Here is a 27,152-nt window from a genome sequence, read left to right as displayed (position 1 = left end):
GTATTTTGCCATTAACATTTTAGTTTTTAATGCTAAAAACATAACAACTATAAATGAACATTGTGGAGCTCAGAGTGGTGACTAAGCAATGATATTTTGCTACAGATTCATCGCTGATGAGTTCAGGTGCTTTGAGTAGTGAAGAAAGTGATGGAGGCAGCAGCCAGGAAGAAGACGAAGATGATGAGGATGCGGACGGTGAAATGGAGAGCTGTCACGGGGGAGCGTATCGGGGAAGCAGAGGGGGTGTGCCGAGTGGTGCAGAGCTCAAGCTGGAGTGCAGCTCGGAGGACTCTCAGCAGTCGCAACAGCAATGACACATGCAGCTCGGGCTGCCCGCGGCTGCAGCCAGCCACTGAACCACACAGGGGGAGCGGGGTGGGTGAAAGGAGAAGGACGAGAGGCCACCACACATGCATTACAAGTGCTGGGTGACACACGGTGGCAGTGGCATTGCTTCTATGTTCTGGTAGGTAGCATTTTAAGTAATAATTGCCTGTTAATAAGTAAATGAGAAAATACAGTTTTCACCAAATAATATTTTTTGCAGTATTGCACAGCTTTGAATAGGAAAGTGGAGTAGTGTGCCAAGAACCAGCTACAAACTATTTGTCCTTGCAAGGTTTTCGCCAACTAATGGAGAATACACACTCTCTTCTTTAATGACAAGAAGGATGCTGTTGTCAGTGATCATGGCTAGTTAAGCATCATATTTTAAGAAGTAACAGCAACAATTTTCTGAGATAAGTAGGAGCAGAAGCAGACACAATACCATGGTGTGCACTACTCAGTATTGCCAGTACCAGGGTAGTTAGCATGGGACAGAGGCAGAGTGCTTAGGGATGTGGCATGTTGTCTTGGATGGAGAATAATGAACAGATGTGTCCTATTGAGACTTTTTTCGTTGATGGTCTACATTAGTGACCTGGCAGACAATATTGATGGTAACCTCAGACTTTTTACAGATGGTGCAGTTTCCTGCAGAGTGATTCTTATTAATGTTTAGAAGCCTCTGAAGCGACGTGGCTGATGCTGAAACAAGTAGTTTAATACAAGACATAAGGGGCATATAGGGTCAGGAAGTACCCTGAGAGTGAATGATAAATGTTCATCATGTGATGTCAGCAGACAACATAACTCGCTGCATGTGCAGTGGTTGAGCCTGTTGGTCTGTCACACCTGATCATCTCAACGGTAGTGAAGTATTCATGTTGGTCTGGCTCCCTGACCCACATGCACGACTATAGCACATGGGTCACAGGATTTTTTTTTTTTTTAAAGTTAGATAACTGTGTATTCGCATTGAACTAAGATTTATTATTTTACTTACCAGCATAGCTGTCTCTGCTGGTTTATTGCAAAGTACAGTACAACAAAAACCTACCGTATTGTGTTACAAGCAAATGAGTGTAAACTTCCGATTTGCATTGATACCAGTAAATGACCTATGTTTCCTTACGAAATAATGTCTGTAAACAAAAAAAAAAAAAAAAAAAAAGAAAGAAAGAACAATACGAAAGAAACACAAAACAAGAACATTATTCATTGGTTGCACTGAGGACAATAATTTTGTAACTTCAGTGTTTACAACAGACCACATTTACAAAAGCTGTTTAAAATTTGTACCATTTGTCCAAATGCATGTATTGCACCACTCAATCATCCCTTCGTGCCCAAGTCCAACTGCTACACATGCACATGTAGTGAAGTTCGTCATCTGATGATGATGTCACATGTCTAACATTTCTCATCCACTTTTGGTGAGTTTCCCGACATATGCAGCCCCATGTGTCTTATATTAAATTACTTGTCTCAGCATCATCTTTGACAATTTGTGGGTTTTTAAATGTTAATAAGAATCACCCTGTATAATGAAATGCTGTTTGAAACAATCTGCCCAAATATTCAGTCATATCTTCATAAGATTTCAAAGTGGGGCCACTTGCTTTAAATGTTCAGAAAATCACAATTGGGCACCTCACAGAATGAAAAAACATAGTGCCATATGACTACAATACCAGTTAGACAGTTGGAATCAGTCAGCTTGTACAAATATCTGCATTTAACAGTTTGTATGGATATGAAATGGAATGATCACATAGGTTTAGTTGTATGTGTAGCAGATGGCATACTTCAGTTCCTTCGTATGGTACTGACAAAATGAAGCCAGTCTACAAAGGTTATTGCCTACAAAACACTTACACAACCCATCCTGTAATATTCCTCAAGTTCCAAATAGGACTGATAAAAGTGATATTTGAACATGTACAGCAAAGGACAGCACAAATGGTTACAGATTTGTTTGACACATGGGAGAGCCTCACAGAGATGCTGGAAAAGCTTAACTGGCAGATAATTGAAGATAGATAACCACTGCGATGTGAAAACCTATGCAAAATTTCAAGAAATAGTTGTACTACATCTTACTATGTATTGCTCCTGTATGGATGCTAAGACAAGACTAGCCTCATTACAGTGTACACAGAAGTGTTCAGGCAATGGCCATCAAACAGACGCCCACATGGACAGCATGGTAATAAGTATCCCTGGTGTAGAAAAACAACTGAAAGAGTTGAAAACAAATAAGTCACCAGGTCCAGGTGGAAACCCAATTCAGTATTTCAAAGAGTACTCTACTGCATTGGCCCCTTACTTAGCTTGCTTTATTTGTGAATCTCTCGTTCAGTGCAAAATTGAAAGTGACTCAAAAAATGCACTGGTGACTCTCACATACAAGAAGGGTAAAAGAAAAGACCTGCAAAATTACAGACCAATATCCTTAAAATCAGTTTACCACACAATTTTTAACATATTATCAGTATAAATGCACTAATTTCCTTGAGACTGAGAAGCTTATGTCAGCAAATCAGCAAGGTTTTGGAAAGCATTGCCCTTGCAAAGCTCAGGTTGTCCTTTTCTCGCATGATATACTGCAAATTACGGATGAAGGGCAACAGGCAAATTCCATATTTCTAGATTTCTGAAAAGCGTAGTGCCCCACTGCATACTGTTAATGAAGAGATCAGCATATGGAGTATGTTCCTAGATATGAGAATAGCTCAAAAATTTCTAAAGTTATAGAACCATTATACTGTCCTCAATGATGAGTGCTCATCAGAGACCAGGGTATTGTCAGGAGTGCCCCTGGGAAGTGTGTGGCATTATTTTCTACATACTTAAATGATCTGGCAAACAGGTGAGCTGATGATGATACGGTATATGGTAAGGTGTCTAAATTGAGTGACTGTAGAAGGATACAAGATGACATAGACAAAATTTCTAGTAGGTGGGATGTATGGCAGCTAGCTCTAAGTGTCGAATGTTGTTGTTGTGATCTTCAGTCCTGAGAATGGTTTGATGCAGCTCTCCATGCTATTCTATCCTGTGCAAGCTTCTTCATCTCCCAGTACCTACTGCAGCCTACATCCTTCTGAATATGCTTAGTGTATTCATCCTTTGGTCTCCTTCTACGATTTGTACCCTCCACGCTGACCTCCAGTACTAAATTGGTGATCCCTTGATGCCTCAGAACATGTCCTACCAACCGATCCCTTCTTCTGGTCAAGTTGCGCCATAAACTTCTCTTCTCCCCAATCCTATTCAATACTTCCTCATTAGTTATGTGATCTACCCATCTAATCTTCAGCATTCTTCGGTAGCACCACATTTCAAATGCTTCTATTCTCTTCTTGTCCAAACTATTTATCGTCCGTGTTTCACTTCCATACATGGCTATACTCCATACAAATACTTTCAGAAATTACTCCCTGACACTTAAATCTATACTCTCTCCTTCAGAAACGATTTCCTTGCCATTGCCAGTCTACATTTTATATCCTCTCTACTTCGACCATCATCAGTTTTTTTCTCTCAAAGTGTCGAATAACATCAGTTAAAATGTATGAGTAGAAAAACAAGCCCTTAATGTTCAGATACAACATTAATAGTGTCCTACTTGTCACAGTCACATCCTTTAAATGTCTGGGCATAACACTGCAAGGCGATATGAAATGAAGCAAGCATGTGAAGATTATGGTTAGGAAGGCAAATGGTCGACTTTTAGTTTATTGGGAGAATTTTTGGAAAGTGGGGTTCATCTGTAAAGGAGGCCACTTATACACCACTAGTGCGATCCATTTTTGAATACTGGTCGAATGTTTGGGATCCCTACCATGTCGGTTCATACTGGTAGATTTGAACAACATGCAAGTATTATAGGGATGCTCAGAGAACTCCAATAGGAACCCTGGAGTGAGGATGTTTCTTTTTTCTTTTTTTATTTATTTATTTTTTTCCTTTTTTGTGGGGGAGGGGGACACTATTGAGAAAATTTAGAGAACCAGCATTTGAAGTTGACTATAGAACGATTCTACTACTACCAACATATAGTGCATGTAATTACCACAAAGATAAGGTAACAGAAATTAGGGCTCATATGGACAGAAATTATGGCTCATATGGAGGCATATAGACACTTGTTTTCCTTCACTCTATTTGTGAGTGGAACAAGAATGGAAATTAGTGGTAGTGGTATGGGTACCATCTCCCATGCATTATATAGTGGCTTGGGGAGTACGTCTGTAGATGTAGATTTAGATGATTATATCCTTGCTCCATATGTGTATCAAAACGGAAGGAGCATTAGGCTTTTATTAACAGTTCAGGCACATAGATGGAAATTTTGCTGAATGTAGCTCATGGGGTTCTACTCGCATTCTGTAGCAATAGAGACAAAAGCGTCAATAACATGCAGGTCATATTGGTATGTGTAAATTTATTTACAGTTCCCATTTGTAATATGACGTTCTATCAGAACTACTGATATCTTTGGGAGAGCCAGCCATGACAAAGCTATTCCTTTTAGTGTGCAAGATGTGTGAGATGGGCAAAATTCCCTCGGACATAAAGAAAAATGAAATAATGTCACCACCAAAGAAAGCAGATGCTGACAGTTGTGAATATTACTGAACTATCAGTTTGATAACTCATGGTTGCAAAATACTAATATGAATTCTATGTAGAAAAACTGGTAGAAGCTGACCTCAGGGAAGGTCAGTTTGGATTGTGGAGATATGTAGGAACATGAAAGGCAATACTGACCCTGTGACTTCTCTTAGAACATAGCTTAACTACATTTATGGCATTTGTAGACTTAGGGAAAGCTTTTGACAATATTGGCTGGAATACTCTCTTTGAAATTCTGAAAGTAGCCGGGGTAAAATACAGGGAGTGAAAGACTGTTTACAACTTGTACAGAAACCAGACAGCAGTTATGAGCTAAGAACCGTAAAGGGAATCAGTGATTGAGAAGGGAGTGAAACTTATCCTCAATGTTATTCAAACTGTACATTGAGCAAACGATAAAGGAAACCAAAGAAAAATTTGGAGTAGGAATTAAAGTTCAGGGAAAAGAAATAAAAGCTTTGAAGTTTGCCGATGGTATTGTAATCCTGTCAGAGACAGCAAAGGAGTTGGAAGAGCTGTTGAATGTAATGGGCATTGTATTGAAAGGAGGATGTAAGATGAAAATCAACAAAAGCAAAAAAAAGTATAATGGAATGTGGTCAAATTAAATCAGGTGTCAAATTAAGTAAGGTAAAATTGAGGGAATTAAATTAAAAAATGAGATGCTAAAAGTAGTAGATGAGTTATGCTATTTAGACAGCAAAATAACTGATGGTGGCTGAAGTAGAGAGGATATAAAATGTAGACTGGCAACAACAAGAAAAGTGTTTATGAAGAAGAGAAATTTAACATTGAATGTAGATTTAATAGTTAGGAAGTCCCTTCTAAAGGTATTTGTCTCAAGAATAGCCATGTATGGAAGTGAAACATGGACAATAAACAGTGTAGACAAGAAGAGAATAGAAGCTTTTGAAATGTGGTGCTTCAGAAGGATGCTGAACTTCAGATGGGTAGATCACATGACTAATGAGGAGCTACCGAACAGAATTGGGGGGGATAAGAAGCTTGTGGCACAACTTGACTAAAAAAGGGGATCAGTTGATAGGACACATTCTGAGACATCAAGGGATCATCAATTAAGTGTAGGAGGGAAGTGTGGAGGTAAAAATCATAAATGGAGACCAAAAGATGAATACAGTAAGCAGATTCCGAAGGATATACAATGTGGTAGTTCTTTAGACATGAAGAGGCTTGTACAGGATAGAGTAGCATGGAGAGCCGCGTCAAACCAGTCTTGAGATTGAAGACCACAACCACAACAGCGACAACAGCTTGTAATACATAACACCAAAGTACTGAAGTAAGCTATTTAGTATCTAATAAGCCGAAATTTCTACAGGTATTTGTTAAACTTCACAATAAAAATAAAAATTTTTGCAAATTGCTGAAAATTCACAGTTTTTGTTTCTGTTGTTAAATATTAGCATTATTAATTAGTTCTACAACAAGCAACAGTAGAATTTGTCAGTATATTAACAGTTTCCAGAATGAAATTTTCACTCTGCAGTGGAGTGTGCACTGATATAAAACTTCCTGTCAGATTGAAACTGTGTGGCGGACCAAGACTCAAACTCGGGATCTTTGCCTTTCGTGGGCAAGTGCTCTACCATCTGAGCCACCCAAGAGCGACTCGCGCCCTATCCTCACAGCTGTACTTCTGCCAGTACGTCATCTCCTACCTTCCAAGGTAGGAGATGAGGTATTTGCGGAAGTAAACCTGTGAGGATGGAGCATGAGTCATGCTTAGGTAGCTCAGATGGTAGAGCACTTGCCCGCGAAAGGCAAGGTCCTGAGTTCAAGTCTTGATCTGGCATGCAGTTTTAATCTGCCAGGAAGTTTCATTTTCACACTTGTAATCTCAAAAAAGTAATCACAATATCATGATAGGTTGACATGCTGCCTCCTTACATTGCTGAGTGTTTTGTAGTTACACAAAAGGGAAAGCTCAACTCACATTACTGTCAGAATCTAATTTGGAATAGTCTCCTTCAGTAAAGCTGAAATTGTCACTGCTCCCTCCAAATGTACCGGGTGATCAAAAAGTCAGTGTAAATGTGAAAACTTAATAAACCACGGAATAATGTAGACAGAGAGGTAAAAATTGACATACATGCTTGGAATGACATGGGGTTTTATTAAAACACACACACACACACACACACACACACACACACACACACACACACACACACACACACAGTTCACAATGTCGGACAGATGGCGCTGGACAGCAAAACATCAGTGACTGCGCATGACAGTCATGTATAAAAGGAGCTGTAATGAGTGAGAGAATCGGATGCGCCAGCAGTCGCAGCATGTTGACGTTACCTGAAAAGGCGCTTTTAGTGAAGCTGTATTATCAGAATGGGGTATGTGCTAGTTCAGCATTACGATCCTATTGCCATAGGAAGGGGATTTGAATGAGTAAAGGTCCGCTGTGGCGAGAATGATTTCGAAGTTCGAAGCCACTTGTTGTTTAGACGATAGACCCCATAGTGGCCGACCAAGCACAAGGCGTAATGCTGCTGAGACCGTTCAGGAAGAAATGGAGACTGTAGTGGGTTTGGCTATGCACGGGGAAGTCAGCGCTCGTGCAGTTGCACATCGCACCGGCATTCCATACACTACTGTTTGGTTGGCACTGAGGTGTATCCTCCGATGCTATCCGTACAAAATCCATCGTCATCATGAACTGTTACCTGACGATTTAGTGAAGCGGAGGGCATTTGCGGTGTGGGCATTTCAAAAGATGGCAAAAGATGAGGATTGGTTGAGTAACGTGTTGTGGACCGACGAAGCTCATTTCACACTCTGTGGGTCTGTCAATGCCCACAACTCTAGAATTTGGGCTACCGAAAATCCAAGAACTGTCGTGTAAAAACTCCATTGCACAAAGAGAAACTCGCGGTATGGATTGGATTTACCACATTTACCATTATTGGGCCTTTTTTCTTTGAGGAATTGCGCGATTCTGGTTTTCTAACTGCTAGCGTGACGGGTGAAGAGGTATGCCGATATGTTACAGAATCGCATCATCCCCAGCCTGGCTGATAAACACCTGCTGGAACATACGGTGTTTATGCAGGATGGCGCTCCACCCCATATTGCTAGACGCAAAAGATCTCTTGCGTGCGTCGTTTGATCGTGTGCTCAGCTGCCACTTTCATTATGCTTGGCCTCCCAGTCCTCACACCTCAGTCCATGCAATTATTGGCTTTGGGGTTACCTGAAGTCGCAAGTGTATTGTGATCAACCAACATCTCTAAGGATGCTGAAAGACAACATCCGATGCCAATGCCTCACCATAACTCCGGACATGCTTTGCAGTGCTGTTCACAACATTATTCCTCGACTACAGCTATTGTTGAGGATTGATAGTGGACATATTGAGAATTTCCTGTAAAGAACATCATGTTTGCTGTGTCTTACTTTGTTATGCTAATTATTGCTATTCTGATCAGATGAAGCGCCATCTGTCGGACATTTTTTGAATTTTTGTATTTTTTTGGTTCTAATAAAACCCCATGTCATTCCAAGCATGTGTGTCAATTTGTACCTCTCTACCTACATTAGTCCGTGATTTATTCAGTTTTCAAATTTATACTGACTTTTTGATCACCCGGTATAATTAAATTGTGAGTTCTTCCAGAATGTCTTTGTATTTGGCTGCCTTTCTGATGACAGTTATAGTGCTGCGTACAATTTTCGTATAGGTTTCTCTGGTCATTTGATTGACAGTTCCTATGAGGATATTTTCAACTTCACAGATGATGAATCTTTTACTGTTTGCAGTAGCTTGATTTTTTGTTTGCACTCTTACCCCTTCAGTGGCATCGAAGTGATAATGGTACAGAGAAAGCAGAAAGGTTTCATGCGCATGCCTTTTACCAACATCAACAGTTACTAATGTTGGAAATTGTGGTTTCTTTTGTGCTACAGTTTTGAGCAATTTAGCCTTTCTCAGATCTTTTCTGAAATCCCCTTTTCATCATTTCAGGCACTAAATAGTATCATCTTTTTTAGTTGGCAAAGTTGGTGTCTCGTCATGAACAGCAGAATGATACAGGGCATTTTCCGTAATGATCAATGATGGACTTGTCTGATTTGTCATAAGCGATGTCTTGAAATGCTTTTGAAAAATATTATTGTTCATCTCATCATGGTGTGTAAAATAATAATTTGCCTTTCTTTTCTAACAGGCACTGCCATGGTTCCCTCGGGTATTCCATCACTCCATTCTCAACATAATGGTTGGCATTAATCCAAGTTTCATCTGTCTACACCATATTTATGAATCTGATACCCATGATCTGTGCAGAAATCTGCATTGCCGTGGAATAGCATATGTTCTTTTGATTAATATTTTGCATCTGTTAAAAAAAACACTGCTATTGAAGTGGTGCTAGTAATTTAGACAAAGTGGGATGTTCCCTTATCTCACTATAGCTACATCTATGACAGCGAATAGTGTCGTCCAAAGCTATCACTTGCTTCATCCTTGACTGCACCTTTCCTGATGTGTACAACTTTGGTGTGCCACAATCTAGACTGCACTGTTCTTTTCCTGTATTTACAATAGTGTTCTTGTTTATTTTCAATTGTTGCAGTCCTCTTCATAGTATGAGCAGTAGGACTCTCCTTTTTCCTTTTCTTTCTCAAAGTAGTCCCTTGGTAAACACTCAACTTTGTGGGCCTGGCTGTGTAAGACACTTTTCTTCCTTTGTTTCTTTTCATGTGTTGAACTGGCAGCATTTATCACACTGGGCATTGTTTGAAATGAAACGGAAGTAAATACACATTGAAAACAAACAAAAACAAAAAAAAAACTATGAACTGAATTATTTAGACAAGTGACAAAGTGTCAGCACCAACTGCACTTGAGACATACTGGTACGTTTCAGACATGTCCACATCAGGCTGGCTGAGTGGCATTGTGACTCATGCCACCTGCTCAAGTGCAGTCCATTGTTGGCTGGCTACCTGCACTCGCTAGGAAACAGAACCGTGCTACTGAACAGCCAGTATCAAAGACTCGTTACCCAGACTATAATAACTGGTACAGTGGGAAATACCCTCTGTAGTGCACTTGACAGTGATTTGCAGAGTATAGATGTAGAAACACAGGTACACCATATGCCTAAAAACACAAGATATCTACTTTCTATAAAAAAAAATAAGAAAAATGACTCAGTTTGCAGAAAACACTAAGGTCACAAACATCACCACTACCTTCATATCCACCAACAGCTATAGTGGCCCAGCTCCTCCTAGTAACTATACTCACAGATTTTTGTGTTTATGCTTGTTCAGGGCACATGTCATTGTGCAAATAGTGGGAAACACATTGCATACAGCAAGGAGTTTCTATTAAAATTTGAACACACCTGACATCTGTAGTACACACTGTGTTGAAAAATGCCCTCTGTTAGAAAGACACTGTAGTGCGACATTTCCTGTGTTGTGAACAACAAATCTGTTTAAGGAAAAAGAAACACCAAACTGTGGGAACTCCAGGGAGGAATATCAACAATTTAGGAAAAGACAGATTGCTACTTACCGTAAAGAAAAAATGTCAAGCTGCAAACAGGCACAATTAAGACACTTAGATAAAGCTTTCGGCCACAGCTTTCATCAGTAACAGCCTTCATCAGAAAGACACACACACACACACACACACACACACACACACACACACACACACACACACACACACACACACACACACACACACGCACACCAGCCATACACAAAAGCAAACACACCTCATTCAACTATCATGTGGGATGCAAGAGCAATCTGGAGGAGGCAGTGAAGGGGAAGGGATAGTAGTGCACAGGTGGGGAGAGAGACGAGCACTGTCTGGTGGAGTGTACCAACAGGTGCATTGCCGGGAGGTTGTGGGGCAGGGAGTTGGAGAAAAAAGGAGCAAGGAAAGATAGGTGGATGCATTGGCAGAGGGCTGCAAATAAACTGGATGAGAGATGACAATGGGGAGGAGATGATAGGACAGAGGGGGTGGAAACTATTGGGATGAGGGTGTGGGGACAATATGTTACCATAGGTTGAGAGTGGGATAATTATGGGAGTGGAGAAGCTGTTGTAAGGATAACTCCCATCTGTGCAGTTCAGAAAAGCTGGTGGTGGTTCACATTGTGCCACAGGGTGGTCTACTTTGCTGTTGGCCATAGTGTGGAGGTGGCCATTTATTGTGGTGGACTGCTGGGTGGTAGTCATGCCAATACAGAAAGCTATGCAATGATTGCAGCAGAGCTGGTAAATGACATGGTTGCTTTCAAAGGTGATCTCGTACCTGATGAGGTAGGATAAACTGTGACAAGACTAGAATATGAAGTGCTGGGTGGGTGGATTGGGCAGGTTTTGGACCTGGGTCTTCTACAGGGATATGATCCTCCACAAAATCCAGAGCCAAAACATTCCATGTAACACTGTTGTTAACCTTTCCACCAAAGCCCTCAGCTCCACAGAAGTTTCAGTCCTATCCAAAGGCCTCACCTTTAGCCCTACGCCCAAATTTAACCATGCGTGACTTGTCAAAACCTACTCTCCTACTCCTGATCTCTGCAATAAATAATTTCTTTGCCACCAATCCTTCCAACTAAAACCATCCAACTGTGATCCTCCTCCTCCTCCCCCTCCCCCTGGACACCGTCCAGGAATTCCTTACCTCATCCTACATGCAGACAAAGGTTACATCACTGTTGTTACAAAGCACTGTAACTACCTGGTAGGAAGCCGTCACCAATTATCTGACTCCTCCAATATAAACTTTGTCAGAGTGATTCCATCCCAGAAGTTCAACACAAACTCCAATCCCTGCTTAAAGCCTTAGGCCTTTCCTGGACCATCTCCCCTGAATTCATTTTCCTCCTCACCCTTGTGATGCCCCACACTCAGCTCCTACATGCTCCTCCAAAAACCACGAACCTAACAGTTCTGGGCACCCCATGGTAGCTAGTTATTGTGCCCCCACTGAAAAAAATTTGGCCCTCATTGACCAACACCTCCAACCAATTGCCTGTAACCTAGCCTCCCATGTCAAAGATACTAGTCACTTCCTTCACGACTTTCCACCATCCCCAACCCTTTACCTTCTGGATCCCTATTCATCACTGTTCATGTCACCTTCCGATACACAAACATCCCCCATGCCTATTGAATACTACTTTCCCAATCCCCTTCTGACTCCAAATCCACCCCTCATTCTTCATGCACCTTACTAACTTTATCCTATTGCACAACTACTTCTCATTTGAAGTGAAGGTACATAAACAAGTCTGCGGCACAGTCATTGGCACTCGCATGGCATCCTAATATGCCAGCGGTTTTATAAGCCATCCAGAGGAGAACTTTGTAGCCTCCCGAAACACCAAACCACTAGTCTGGTTCAGGTTAATTGATGATATCTTCATGATCTGGACTCAGGGCCAAGACCCTCTATCTTCGTTCCTTCACAACCTCAACACTTTCTCTCCCATCTGCTTCATGCAATCCTCCTCAACTCATTGTGCCATCTTCCTAGATGTTGACCTCCTCATCTCTGATGGCTCCATCTGCATCTCTGTCCACATTAAGCGCACAAACTACCAACAGTACATGCATTTTGATAGCTGTCATCACTTTCACACCAAAAAATCTCACCCATACAGTCTGGTCACCTGTGGACGGCGTATCTGCAGTGACAAAAACTCCCTATATCAGTATGCTGAGGGTCTCACAAAGGCCTTCACAGACAGGCACAATCCCCCAGACCTAGTCTGCAAACAGATCTCCCATGCTATTTCCCCTCATATCCCTCACCCTCCCACTGCCCCCAAGAACCAGCCACAAAGGAGTGTCCCCTTCATCACCCAGCACCACCCTGGACTGGAACAACTGAACCACATCTTTGCCACAGCTTTAATTACCTATCATCCTGCCTGAAATGAGGGACATACTACCTGATGTACTTCCCACCCCTCCTAAAGTTGTGTTCCATCACCCACCCAATCTCCACAACATTCTAGTCCATCCCTGTGCCATTCCCAATCCAATTCCTTATCACAAGGGTCATATCCCTGTGCAAAATGTGCCCCATCCACCAACCCAGCACTTTCTACTCCCGGTCACAGATTTAGCCTGATCCATTAGGGTCCGGGGCACCTATGAAAGCAGCCATCTCATTTACCAGCTCTGCTGCAATTATTGCACAGTTTTTTATATTGGATATGACTACCAACTATCTGTCCACCAGGATGAACGACTTTTCTGAACTGAGCAGATGGGAGTTACCCTTACAACACATTCTCTGCTCCCATAAGTATCCCGGCCTCAACTTACAGTGACATACTGTCCCCACACCCTCCACCCAACAGTTTCCAACCCCTTGTCCTATCATCTCCTCCCCATTCTCATCTAACCACCTTGTTTATTTGCAGCCCATCTTCCAAAGCATCTGCCCATATTTCTCCACATTTCTCCACTCCTCTCCTTTTTTGCTCTTTTTCACCCCACCTCCCTGCCCCACAATCTACTGCCGCTGCACCTGTTGATAGTCTAGTCCCTGCACATACTACCAGACAGCGTTCATATCTCTCTCTCTCTCTCTCTCTCTCTCTCTCTCTCTCTCTCTCTCTCTCTCTTTCTCCACTCCATACACTACTATCCCTTCCCCTTCATAGTCCATTCTAGATTGCTGCTTGCATCCCATGTGATAGTTGCATTCTGGCCCGAGATACGGCAGTCGTGTGTGTCTCATTTACTGATGAAGGCTCTTGCCAAAAACTTTATGTAAGTATCGTTTTAATTGTGTCTGTCTGCAGCTTAATGTATCTTCTTTACGGTAAGCAGCAATCTGTCTTTTCCTATATTGTTGAAGAAGAAACATCTGTTGATCTTTACTGCTCATCTTTGATATTGGGACAAAAATAATCAGAAAATTAAGTGTTAAATGGAATTAGCAGCATATTAAAAAGCCACCTCAGATAATTGTTGAAACCTCTGGTGGTGTTTTTGAAATAAATTGTTTTTAAACTCCAGACAGATGTATTGGGGATGATAAATAATTTTCAGTACCGAAATAATTCAACTGTATATCTGATTTGAACCAAGCAGGTACAGAGATTTTGTATGGTTTGTATTGTTTGTAATTTTTTCCAGAAACAACCTTTTTTACCATAAACGTCACTTCATCATGACACTTTATTTCAGATCACACTATTTTGATTCTACATGTAGTCTTTTACCTATGTTCAGTATTGCCCTTTGCTTCATTATAGTTAAATGAGTAATAATACACATCATAACCAGTTGGATTCTTAAGTTGACAGTGTTTGTGGAAATTCGAGCAACCTATATTGAAACTACAGAAAATAATCATAAGAAAGGTGTACTGTATATACAAGAAAATTGTGTTCCCCATTAGCTAAGAAAATCTGAAGTTATTAACACTTCTCTTCCTACAAAAGTACGCAGTGGCAACTTGTGAAAAATTATACCAATATGCTACAATGTGGTGGCCTTCTGACTTACAGTGGTAGTAATCAAAACTGAATTGAATACCATTAATTTTACACATATAAATTAAACTGTTTAAATAGAGTTAAATTTTATGATTATTAGTTTAACATAGCAAAGGATTTAAAATAAATAAAAGTTGTTGTCAGTGGGAATCAAATCCAGGTCTGCAAATTACCAGTCCTTGCTTTGGCCTACTTGCCCACAGTGCCATCACAACAACTGTTCTATAAAACGCCATCATACACCATACTTGCGCAGTACACTACACACAACTTAAAAGAAAAATACTGACATAGTGCTGTGAGCAATGTAGCACTCATAGTGCCAGAATGAATGATGTCACATCGGAGCATGCATAGTAGAAGACAAACAGCTGTGATGCTTTTCCTAGTTGATCATAGCACAACTGACCATCTTTTTTTTAACACTGGTTTCTAGCTATTATGGAGAGAGCACTACAAAAGTATTTTAATCCATTTTACTTGCATACCAGCATTCATTCAAGGAGAAATGGCAAAATTTTAGTGTGATATTTCCAGTGTGCCATAACGCATTAGCATATGATAGCCGGCCATCACTGTGTTTATAGTATTGTCTTTTCACACATCAGTTTAAAATTATTCATGGAAACTACTTTGATCACTCATATAATATGAGGAAAAAATAAATTGCTACTTACCATAAAATTAACACATTAAGCATCAGACAAGCACAATTAAAAGACATTTACATGAAAGAAATGTTTAGCCACAGACTTCATCAGAAAAGCAAAGAGAAACACACACCATTCATTCACACAAGCAAGCACACCTCACATGTGACAGCCAACTCTGGCAGCTCAGACTGTCCAAGCTGCCAGAGTTGGTGGTCATGACTCCGTGAAGTGTGCTTGCTTGTGCGAATAAATGGTATGTTTCTCTTTGTTTTTTTATGAAGGCTGTGGCCATAAGCCTATGTGTAAGTGTCTTTTGATTGTGTCTGTCTGCAACTTAATGTGTCCTGTCTCTGGTAGGGATGTGTATGATGTCCTTAGGTTGGTTAGATTTAAGTAGTTATAAGTTCTAGGGGACTGATGACCTTAGAAGTCAAATCCCATAGTGCTCAGAGCCATTTGAACCATTTGAACTTGCATGTCTTCTTTGCTCAAATCAAATAACTAAGACGTGTGTATTATAACTAAATCACAATTTAAATTAATTCAATTCACAATTCTCTGGACTCTTTTCTGTAGATTTGGTGGTCGATACAATAAACTGAGAAGCTCCAAGAACAGCAGAAGATAACCTCTTAACATCTTGTAGCTTATAAAAAACCAGATGAAAGACTAGCAACATTCATATGTTGCCTCCATGTGCTACTGTATTTGTACAGCCATGATAACTTAGGACATTTCTACATATGAACTTTCATGTGTATTGTCTTTAATTTGTGTGGAATCATTATTTTAAAACTTTTTGTAGCATTAGATACACTGCCAAAGTGAAGATACATGGGAATACTGTTTTAGGATAAATAGACTGGGACTGTCAAAAAGAACACAACTCATATTCAGAAAGCAACAGGTGGGACTGAGCGTTAACTGCGTACGTAAAATTAATGTAAGTTGAGGTCCAGTTTTGCTCACAAATACACACAGATTATGTTCAATTGGGACCAGAAACTAAAGAAAGCAATGTAGTTCGGAAGAAAAATGTTTTATAAAATGATCAACTATACAACAAATTATACACTGTGGGAACAAAAGTCACAGGATACCTCCCAATATTGTGCCTGAGCTCCTTTTTTCTCAGCATAGTGCAGGAACTGATCTCTCAATTATGTCTCATAAATGTTCAATGGGATTCATGTCGGGCAATCTGGGTGGCCAAATCATTCGCTTGAATTGTCCAGAATGTTCTTTAAACCAGTTGTGAACAACTGTGGCGCAGCATTGTCATCTATAAAAAGGAAACATATAGTCCATGAGTGGCCAAACATAAACCATTTCCAGTCAATGATCAGTAAAGTTGGACTAGAGGACACAGTCCATTACATGTAAAAACAGCCCACACTATTATAGAGCAACCATCAGATTGCACAGTGTCTTGTTGACAACCTGGGTCCATGGCTTTGTGGGATATGTGCCATACTCAAACTCTATCATCAGCTCTTACCAGCTGGCATTACTTGTGTGTTAGCACTGACAACTCTACAACACTTTACTGCTGTCGGCCATTAAGTGAATGCCATTGGCCACTGCATTGTTCGTGGTGAGAGGTAATGTCTGAAATATGGTATCCTTGGCATAATATTGACACTGTGGATCTTGGAATGTTGAATTCCCTAACGATTTCTGGAATGGAATGTCCTATGCATTTAGCTCCAACTACCATTCCCTATTGAAAGTCTGTTAATTCCCATCATGCCGTCATATTCTTGTCCAAAACCTTCTCACATGAATCACCTGAGTACATACAACAGCTCCGCCAAGGCATGTTTTACTATCCCATGTCTTCTGTTACCGCGCTGTATTACAGTACAGTACAGTATCGTGCACTAATGTAAAGCGAAGTTAATGTGATGTAGAAGGCTTCATAAAATCTAACATTCTCTTATGCTGAGTCAGTTTCTATTTTTTCTCTTCTCTCACAAAATTTCCTCGCAACATACTAATAAATTTTTTATTCCCTATTTTGTAGCAAAAATGAGCGTTCCATTGGAGTCTGTTTTTTCTAAGATTTGTAATTCTTTTTTAATTCAACTGAGGTTGTCTGTCAAATATGCAATTAGCATTTGATTGTCTGATTGAACTGGGTCTAAAGAATCAAACTGTTTAATGCTTTGCTCTTGGTCACACATTCCATTACCAATTTTCAGCTCCTAATTGTGTGAATCCAGCAGTTCTTGAACATCATCATCATCCACCTCTAAATTTAATGGTCTGGCAAGATCGACCACTTCTTCAATTACATTATCAACTTGATGATGATCTGACACTGATTCTTCCCAGGTTCAGTGATGAAAAACATTGAACAGGTTTTTCAGATGCCATTTAAAATTTTTTGTGGAAGTTCATTCCAGGACTGTCCAACAATTCCACGACATCAAAAACATTGGATTTCTTCCAAAAGTCTTTAACACAGAGCTCAATGTTTTGTCTCATAGTTTCACGTAGATGCACAAATGGTCGTTTTGTGTAGCAAACAATGGAAAAACCAGGACAGAACATAAGAGTATTATGCAAAGGATAGTTGCTACTCACCATATAACAGAGATGCTGAACCCCAGGTACGCACAACAAAAAGACTGCCAGAAAGAGCTTTCGGCCAATAAGGCCTTTATCGTAAATAGGCAAAAAAAAAAAAAAAAAACCACACACACACACACACACACACACACACACAAAACTCAGCCACAGCCAGAGACTGTGGTCACGCCTGTGGGTATGGGTTACGTTTGCATGAGTGTGTGCGACTATCCTTTTCATAATATTGTTGCATTCCATCCTGGATCTTCCACTGTTTGCTCTATTTTTTTTTTTAAATTTCTAAATCTATTTAAAAGATTTTGATTATTATTCTTATTTGATTCATTGGTTTAAATGCCTTTTTTTTAATTTCTAGTACTTTGCACATCATTTTCGTCATTGTTTTTTATTTGCTCTTATTTTTCTTCCTATAATTCTTTTTTCATTTGGAATCTGCCTGTATTGCCTGTAATCTATAATCTGTAATCTAGTGTCAACCAGAACCCTTTATATCAGATGGTAAAATGGCAGCTCGTGGAGGCAGTGTGAGGATATTTTCAGGTAACCAATGATAGTGAGAAATTACAGTTTGCTTTTAGTGCTAAAATTTAAATTTTCCTGTCTTGAGTTTGCTCGTATAGGTTAACATTAATCACCATGGACAAAGCGATCATGATTTTAGTTCTGCCGCAGATTGTTGAATGCTATTTTTTGCACATCATGAGGTTGAGATTAGGTTGGGACATGAGTTTAAATTCAGAACGACAAAATGCATCATCTGCCACAGTTCAGTCATTGGTCACTTAAAATCAACAGTCAACAGACAGTATTTCATTTCCGTCATTCCTTGTGGTGGCCATTGCTCACAATCTGTGTTACACATCAACAGCATTTGTGAAGTTAAGCACCCTGTTTGTGTGTCATCTATAACTGAGCTAAGATGAGTGGGAATGGGATTGGAAATGTAACAGTATGAAGCACACTTCAGATCAATACACCTTAAAAGAAAATATGGTGAGAAAGAGGTTGAAATGATTGCTCATTTTAAAAGAATGGAAAAAGGAGAACCAACAACAAGAGATCTGTAATGGACAGAATCTGGAAGAAGACCAATCGAAGGACCACAAACAAGATGGAGGGATCAGGTAAAGGGTGATGTGATGTGAATTGGAGAGGACTACAGTGGGAGGAAATACTGAACAATAGACTGAGGGAGAAAATTTAAGATTGGAAGAGGGTTTGCGTAAGCAGAAAATTTTGAGTAAGAAAAATAAGAAGAAGAAGAAATTTAAAACCATAAAATTATAAGGACAGAGCAATGAAATTAATTTAGTTCCCAAACCATGTTTCTGGCAATTAATTTCTTGAATGTATTTTTACAAAGAAATAGATGATAACAAAAATTAACACAAATCAAACAGTCTTTCTGACTTTTCGAACTACTAGAGCCTTTCGTGGAGATGAGGGAGGGATAGAGTGGGGAAGTTTGGAAATGAGTCATCTTTTATGTCTTGCCAACTTTAAGTCCTAGACTTGTTGCTGAAGTGCATTAAGAGCTATGTAATGATTCTAATACAAGTTTGTTTTCTTAGCTATTGTTTTGCACAAAGAATCGACTATAGAATGCTGTTAACCACCAGTCACATTATTCTATATATGTGACACATTTACAACATAGAGGAGGCACTGAGTTGCAGACAGAGTTTCAGATGAAAGAATCCTCCTTCCGAAATAGAAAACACACACATGGTCATGCAAGCGCCACTCTTATCAGTCATCAAAAAGCAACGTTGAGCTAAGTCAAAGTGCACAAAATCTCATTACAGTATCTGTTGCAGTGTTGTATTGCTGAATTATCTTAAATTTAGTTATTAGTCTCTCTCTCTCTCTCTCTCTCTCTCTCTCTCTCTCTCTCTCTCTCTCTCTCTCTCTGTGTGTGTGTCTACACGCGCACATTTGTGTGTGTGTGTGTGTGTGTGTGTGTGTGTGTGTGTGTGTGTGTGTGTGTGTGTGTGTGTGTGTTTGTTTGATATTGCTCAGTGTATCTTCATATTGTTCTAATATATTTCTCTCCTCTCATTTCAGGAATTGTATGGATTCATTCGCTTGCATAATCTTGATTTGGCGCCAGCAGCAGAATTCTATTTGGAGTACCAATCTGTGGCCAAGTCAACATAGTGTTGTTTTGTGCTTGAAGTTTCTGCGGTTTTATTCTATTCTCAAGTGCTTTTTTTTGCATAATTAATCAGTCTGATATACAGGTATTCCCTTATTTATTGCTTGAAAACAAAAATTTGGTTGAAACTAATAATGCAGAATATTTACTTCACAAGAGTTAAGAATCTGGCTTTATTAGCAACAGACACTGTGTCCTAATCAGCGAAATGAATGAAAGGAAGTACAGCAACTCATTCCACAGTGTTACACTGCTCCTGTTGAGTTGATGAATTTGTAACATTAATGTTTTTACTATCACTGCTCATCTGTGGAAGATTGTAATATGGTAGATATACTATGTAACAAACCTCATAGTTACATTTTATAGCTCTTGGTTCTCTATGTCTCATTTTGAGTTTGGAAATATCCTCACTCTCTATATCTCTTTCCCTTTCTCTCTTTTAATCTTTCCATATTTGGCCTTACACTGGGATGATTTAAAAACCATGACATTCCATAAATTGTCATATTCTTTGCTAAATTCATATACAATATGTGAACTCATCCCAAACTGGTATCCTCATTATATTGTCAAACCAGTAGTTTGGTGTGAAATCTAAACAGCGTGTATGGGGATGTGACTAGGTAGAATTGTCCAAATTGGCCATTATTTCAATGAGTAACCTCCCTATGATTCTCAAGGCTTTAAAGACACTAAACTTTAGTGCCTTGAGAATGATGGGGAGTTTACCAAACAGTATTAGGTTATCTGGACAATTCTACATGGCTCTATTCCTGTAAACTATTCAAACACAGTAATTTAGTAACTTGCTTTCCTTACCAAAATGCTGATTTAATTCCTGTCTGTGCCATATTCTTCCACACAGTATTTCTTTCATGAATGCTGGATTAAAATTGAAACATTCCATCAGTTGGCGTTTTATGGCAGAAGTTTGTGTTGTCAGCAATGTGAATGAGTGAGTGAGTTGCTGTTTCACTTTTGGTGGTTTCTTATAAAAAAAACAACCTATTTTATGTAATATGTGTGATGGACCTAATCAAATAGTGCTCCCCTGCGTGTGGAAGAAAATGAATATGTACAGCGTATATGTTTTTGAGCACTGATTATTACGGAAAATAATCAGTTTCTTTCGTGGCACGATGAAATGAATGTACATATGTACAGTAGTTGCATTTGTTAAGATTTAAAGTCTTGCGTAATCTTTAAGGTACGGCCTGCCTTGCCTAAAGCATGGCTCCTCAACAGCCACTTCATGTATACGTAAAACGTGCAAGCCTGTTGCCAAGAAACTTCTTAAACAGCCTCTTGCTACAAAGTGTCAATATCCATTATTCGGTGTGTGGCACTTGTTTATTTATAAAGTTTGGAACCGTGGGTCACAGTGATCTAATCTCTGTAGCGGCATAGTTGTTTCTTGGCAGCATGGCTGCATCTTTCCAAAGCTAGTTCCTCTAAATAAGATGAAAAAATACCAGGTATACGCTACATTTAAGAAACTTGAGATTACTGTCTGGATGTATTTAATATAAATGGTATACCAACAAAAATTGTTTGATGAGCCATATTAAAAGTACTATTTTAATTATTGTGATTATCTTGTATTATAATCTGATAAAAAACCTGTTCAAAAGCCACTCATATTGTTGATGGCTTTTCTGTTTGACCTGAAGAGAAACTGCATTTTGTACTTCTGCCCATACATCCATTTTTTCATCTTTCTCTCTGACACTATTATCTAGTAGTAGTACCCCTTTTCAAAGATTCAGTATACTGAGGTACACAGTGTTAAATTTTTACCATTAAAACCGCCCAAGTTGCTCAGATAAAGTATTATTAATAACTGTAATAATAATTAAATGGTTCTCTGTAAAAGTATACGTAGCTCCAAAGAGATGGAGAATCTCTTTGCTGTATATTTAGGACTGTATTGGAAAAATTTTACAGAATTGATGCTTTCAAGTGTTTGCAGACTTTTAATGGTCATTGTGCTCTTCAGTCAACTAAAACAAACAGAAGAGGGCCTTGTGTCCACCACTTGCTGAAAAATTAACATGGTGACAGAACTTCCCATGTGATTAAATTGGAAATCTTTGATTTACATTAATTTTATTTGTATTAATTTTTCTCACTGCCAAAATGGAAATAAATTACTGTTACCAAAAGTAAAAATGAGGAAAACAGTTAAGTGTTATCAGTTAGTTTTTCATTTGCTGATACTCAGAGTAGTTCATACACTGCATTACAAATGACAGCTGCTTACATGTTGTTGAAGAACACACTGTGTGTTTATTGTCAGCAATGAAGACACTAATACATGATTTTTGTTGCTCATCATGGAATGCTGTTTCTAAAGCACAGGGAAGTTGTGTCATAAAACCAGTGTTTTAGCAATGTGCTATTGTGATAGTTACATATTCACAAAAGCTTATAATTAGATGTAACAGTGAAAGGTGCAAATAACTGCAATAAGAATGCTATTGATACCGAAAAGAAATTGGCTTTAAATAATTTCATTTAACCAAATGCCTGTTGTAGGATGACATTTTACTTTGAGACATTGTATCTCAGCAGACCCATTTATGTTACTGTAGTAATACTAGTGAAGGAAGTATTAACGTATGCTGGGCCAAATACCTTTCTCTGTAATATTTCTGTTTTTTAATTAAAAAAATTGACAGTTGAAATTGGATGTGTGGAAAAAACTGACTAGTGTGCTATGCCAAACTAAAATTGTCTTGAACTTTAGTCCAAGAGTATACGATAATTATAGGAGAATTTTCAGTACAATTGAGATTATAAGTAGCCATAAGACTAATTTTGATAAGTTGTTATTTTGTGCCTAGAATAATGTGAAAGTTTCTTTTTGCTGTCAAAAAGTCTGTTGCCACTGTTGAGGTAATAACTGTCAGAAATAAGGATAATGATAATAATGTAATGTATAGATAACTTTTTAAACTTATTTTGAATCTTATACACTAGAGTATACTACAAAACAAGTCTTCTATGCACTAAGGAAACATATGGTCTGACATTAAAATTTGTGACATGTTTAGCCTACACATTCTAAAATAGACGTATGTTATGTGCCATTGTTATTTGCCATGTTATGGGAGATCTAACTTTCCTGTAAAAAAAAAAAGTTATGTTTTTATTGCATTGTGGCTCTGTGCATGGCTGTTCAATCATCCTTTTTGAAAACTTTATCTCGGAATGCTGATGACATGTGAAGGAAATTGGCTTTAAGTAATTTCAACTAAATTATATGTTTGTGTAGAGTGGCATTTTCTTCTGAGACATTGCATACTGGCAGAACCATTAATGTTAATGAAGGGAGTATTAATTCAAACTAAAGAAGTCATTGACATCTGACATTAACAAGTGACATGTTCTTACAACTTTTAAATTGGCAAACTAATATACACACCAGACTATCAGATGACTTGCCACAAACTGAAGAGGGGTTGTCTTGAAATGTAACAGGAATTGTACACAGTTTAAAGCTGTAGTGTTTTAAGCCTCATTAGCATTAATTTGTAGTTCCATAATTATTTTTACAACCACTTTGGTGAGAATGCGTATTAAATTCATACTGCATGTGCAAGTTTTGGAGTAACTCACTGTTTTATATTTATTGCACAGAAAAACTGTGCAACAAATTTTCCATAAATCTATTTGCAGCAGTGCATGCAAATATTATATAACTTGTAGTGCACTTGTATTATTTAAATTAGACTCGACAAGAAATCTTGCTACAAGACAAGCTATGAATGATCAATGATAATCATAATAATGATTCAAGTGTGGTGTTGTGAATCTGCACATGTAGGCCCCTACTGCAGCATCTTTGCAATGTCTGTTACAAATGGGCAAGCTGAGTAGGGAGCCCTGTTGTTCTGTCCTGTAAATTGTACACTGTGAAATAGTTTGATAATGATAATATGTCAATGCTGGATATTTCTATCTAATGCATTGTGGCCATTTTTCCTTTGAAGGATACTCCCTCCTTCCTACATTGATCAGTAAGTGTGCATATGTCAACTTTCATAGCCGATTCCACTTGTGGGAAGAAAGGGCAATCAGCTGTTCTCATCACCCACACACTTCAAAAGCACAGTTACATTTTTTTCTTCATTTGCATTTACTCCATTACAGACTTCCCTGCTACAATCATAACAAATATTTTTCATACAAATTATTTTAAATGGCTCTATTGTTGGAATTATAAAAATTAAATTATTATTAATTATTTCTTTTGAAAGACAATCCTTGTAAAGAGAATCTGAAGCAAGCTCAGAGTCTTTGCAGTTTGCAGCTCACCTTGAGAAAACTGCTGGTCATCACTGTAGCTGAACTACAGTTGTGATATTTTTTTACTAACAAAATTGCGGATTGGAATGTGAGGCAATCTAATAAGAATTTTTCAGAAGCATGATGGTTATTATTTTATATCTACTGTTTACCTTAGTCGCAGAAAAAACACACATGCAGGAGCCACAAGGACTGAAAAATTTATTGCTCTCTTATCAACACGAAGCAAAACATTTTATGCATAAGTAGGTTAAGAAGCCATGGTGCTGTTCAAAGTATACGTACATTCAAGGTATAAAGAATTTGTTATGTATAAGAATGATTCCGATCCCGCCATGTCTTAATTTTAAGATTCTATCTTTGATAAAATGTGCAGTCATTGTGATTTGTATGCTAGATAATTAGTGTGTATATAACACTTTCATTTGTGTCATTTTTGTCAAAGTTGAAGGATTTTGTAAATGGTAACAATCTAAGTGTCACATAACAATGTTTGAGAGATTTTTTCTTAATCTTTTCTCCTGTGCCATATCAAATTAATTGCTGCTGGGAAGTTCATTTTAGTTGGTTTGGCTGCTATTAATTTAAATTTTATGTGAGATCTATACCTGTAACAAAGTGCTGGTTATTAGTAAAATATGCTCATCATAAGTGTTGAAACTCAGGGAAAAGAAGATTAAATTTGCTTTGTTTCTTGGTAGCAGCTGTGAGTTTTGCAGTCATTAATTTTTGTGAGGTGACACTACTGAACAAATGTTTAAGTTTTTCATGTGTGTGAGTTTGTGTATGTGTATGTATGTGTGGATGTGTGCATGTGCGTTACCATTTACAGAGTGTTTCTTTTGCAGTACATTGGATATATATATATACGTGTAATTCATACCAGTCTGTGATAAGTGCATGAAGGGACATTAACATATTGTGAGATACGTTTCTGATGGTGAAATAGTATGGGAGAGCACTCTGTCATTTTATTTTTAATAGTCATTGTAATTGTGTTTATGATGATAGATTAATTTCATATATGCTCTGTATTTCACATGCAGTGGCATAATTCTGAGAGTTTGTACTTCTCTTAGGACATTTGTTTTTATACTTTTTGTTTTATTTCTTCATTGAAAACTTCCTAAAATACTCCTCTTAGTGAAACAGTATCCTCTTAATTTTGTTCATTAGTGGACAGTATTGTAACTGTTACTTTTTTGAAGTTGTGATTAACAATTTTGTATTTAATGTTGTGAACTCTGTTGTAAACAGATTATTGATTGGTGGACAAGTGATAAAATTTGCATGTCTATAATTTCATCTTTTTATTTTTCATCTCTCATAGGTACATACATTCTGAGAAGTGCATATAAATAATTCATTCATGCCACTGAGTTGTTCACAATAAATCAGCTTTGAAATATTCGTGTTGGCTTTATTATATGTGTAAGATCTTTAAATTATTCCTCTCATTCCATCAATCCTTATCCTGCTGTCTCCAGCCATCCATTGTAAAGTTAGGGTAGAATAGGAATAATTTTGTTGTTTATCATAAATATTATTGGTCACCCAACAGCAGAGATAGTACTATAGTTCTGGTGTGCTACAATATTATTAACAGATCAGAATTAGGTTTTACTGAAACATCAAATTTACTGAAACATCAAATTTCAACAAGTAAGTTGTTGAGAACTGAATTTTGATGTAAAATTTATAAATGAAGAGAATTATACAGGGAATAATATATATAATTGTATGTATAGAAATGTAAAGGGCAAACTGAAATCACTGTAGAAAATAGAGAAGATTATAAGCATTTAGTTTTTCAAATTGATTCAAACAATATAATGCAATTGAGATGTAAAAGCCACATAAATTAATAAGTGATGGTACTGATCCCCCATGGTACACAAAACAGGTCAGGTCGTTGTTGCAGAAGTAACAAAAAAAGCATGCCAAATTTAAAAGAATGCAAAATCCCCAAGATTGGCAAAGTTTCACAGAGGTCTGAAATATAACGCATCCTTCAATGCGACATGCTTGTAATAATTTCCACAATGAAACTCAGTCTCAGAATCTGGCAGAAAACCCAGAGAGATTCTGGTCATAAAGCACACCAGTGGCAAGACGCAATCAATACCTTCACTGCGCGATAACAACGGTGAAGTCACTGATGACAGTGCCACTAAAGCACTGTTATTAAATGTGGTTTACCGAAGTTCCTTCACCAAAGAAGAAGAAGTATATACTTCTGAATTCCAATCAATAACAACTGCTAAGATGAGAAACATAAGAGTAGATATCCTCAGTGCAGTATAAAGCAGCTAACATCACTCAATGAAGGCAAGGCCTCCAGTCCAGCTTGTATACCAGTCAGGTTCCTTTCAGAGTATGCTGGTGCAATAACTCCATATTTAGCAATTATATACAACCGCTCACTCACAGAAATATCCATATCTAAAGACTGGAAAATTGCCCAAGTCACACCAATACCCAAAAAGGGAAATACGAGTTATCTGCTGAATTACACGCCCACATCACTAACTTCAATTTGCAGTAGGGTCTTGGAACATGTACTGTAATCTAACATTATGAAGCACCTTGAAGAAAATGATTTATTGATACATAGTCAGCACGGATTCAGAAATTACCATCATTGTGAAACACAACTAGCTCTTTATACTCATGAAGTAGTGAGTGCTATCAAAAGAGAATGTAAAATTGATTCCATATTTTTAGATTTCCAGAAGGCTTTCAAGGCCGTTCCTCACAAGCGTGTTCTAACCAGTCTGCGTGCCTATGGAATATTGCCTCAGTTGTGTGACTGGATTTGTGATTTCCTGTCAGAAAGGTGACTGTTCGTAATAATAGACAGAAAGTCATCGAGTAAAAACAGAAGTAATATCTGGTGTTCCACAAGGAACTGTTATAGGCCCTCTATTGTTCCTGGTCTATATTAACGACATACGAGAC

The 27,152-nt window shown here is 38.4% G+C and overlaps 1 protein-coding gene across 2 annotated transcripts in view; it reads left to right on the top strand.

Annotated features, from left to right (window-relative positions):
* LOC126285449 (homeobox protein PKNOX1-like) overlaps positions 1-25,604 on the top strand; it is a 656,766-nt gene extending 631,162 nt beyond the window's left edge. For both annotated transcript variants that reach the window (XM_049984835.1, XM_049984836.1), the window contains exons 10-11: positions 106-469; positions 19,793-25,604. In XM_049984835.1, the coding sequence (XP_049840792.1) occupies positions 106-317 (212 nt within the window). In that variant the 3' untranslated portion in view covers positions 318-469; positions 19,793-25,604. The remainder of the gene's footprint in view (positions 1-105; positions 470-19,792) is intronic.
* Positions 25,605-27,152: the final 1,548 nt, after the last annotated feature.

Source organism: Schistocerca gregaria, chromosome 8 (genome assembly GCF_023897955.1).
Source record: "Schistocerca gregaria isolate iqSchGreg1 chromosome 8, iqSchGreg1.2, whole genome shotgun sequence".
In the NCBI taxonomy this organism is placed as follows: Eukaryota; Metazoa; Arthropoda; class Insecta; order Orthoptera; family Acrididae; genus Schistocerca; species Schistocerca gregaria.
Note: the sequence above shows the minus strand (reverse complement) of the source record. Positions and strands in the feature narration are given on the sequence as shown.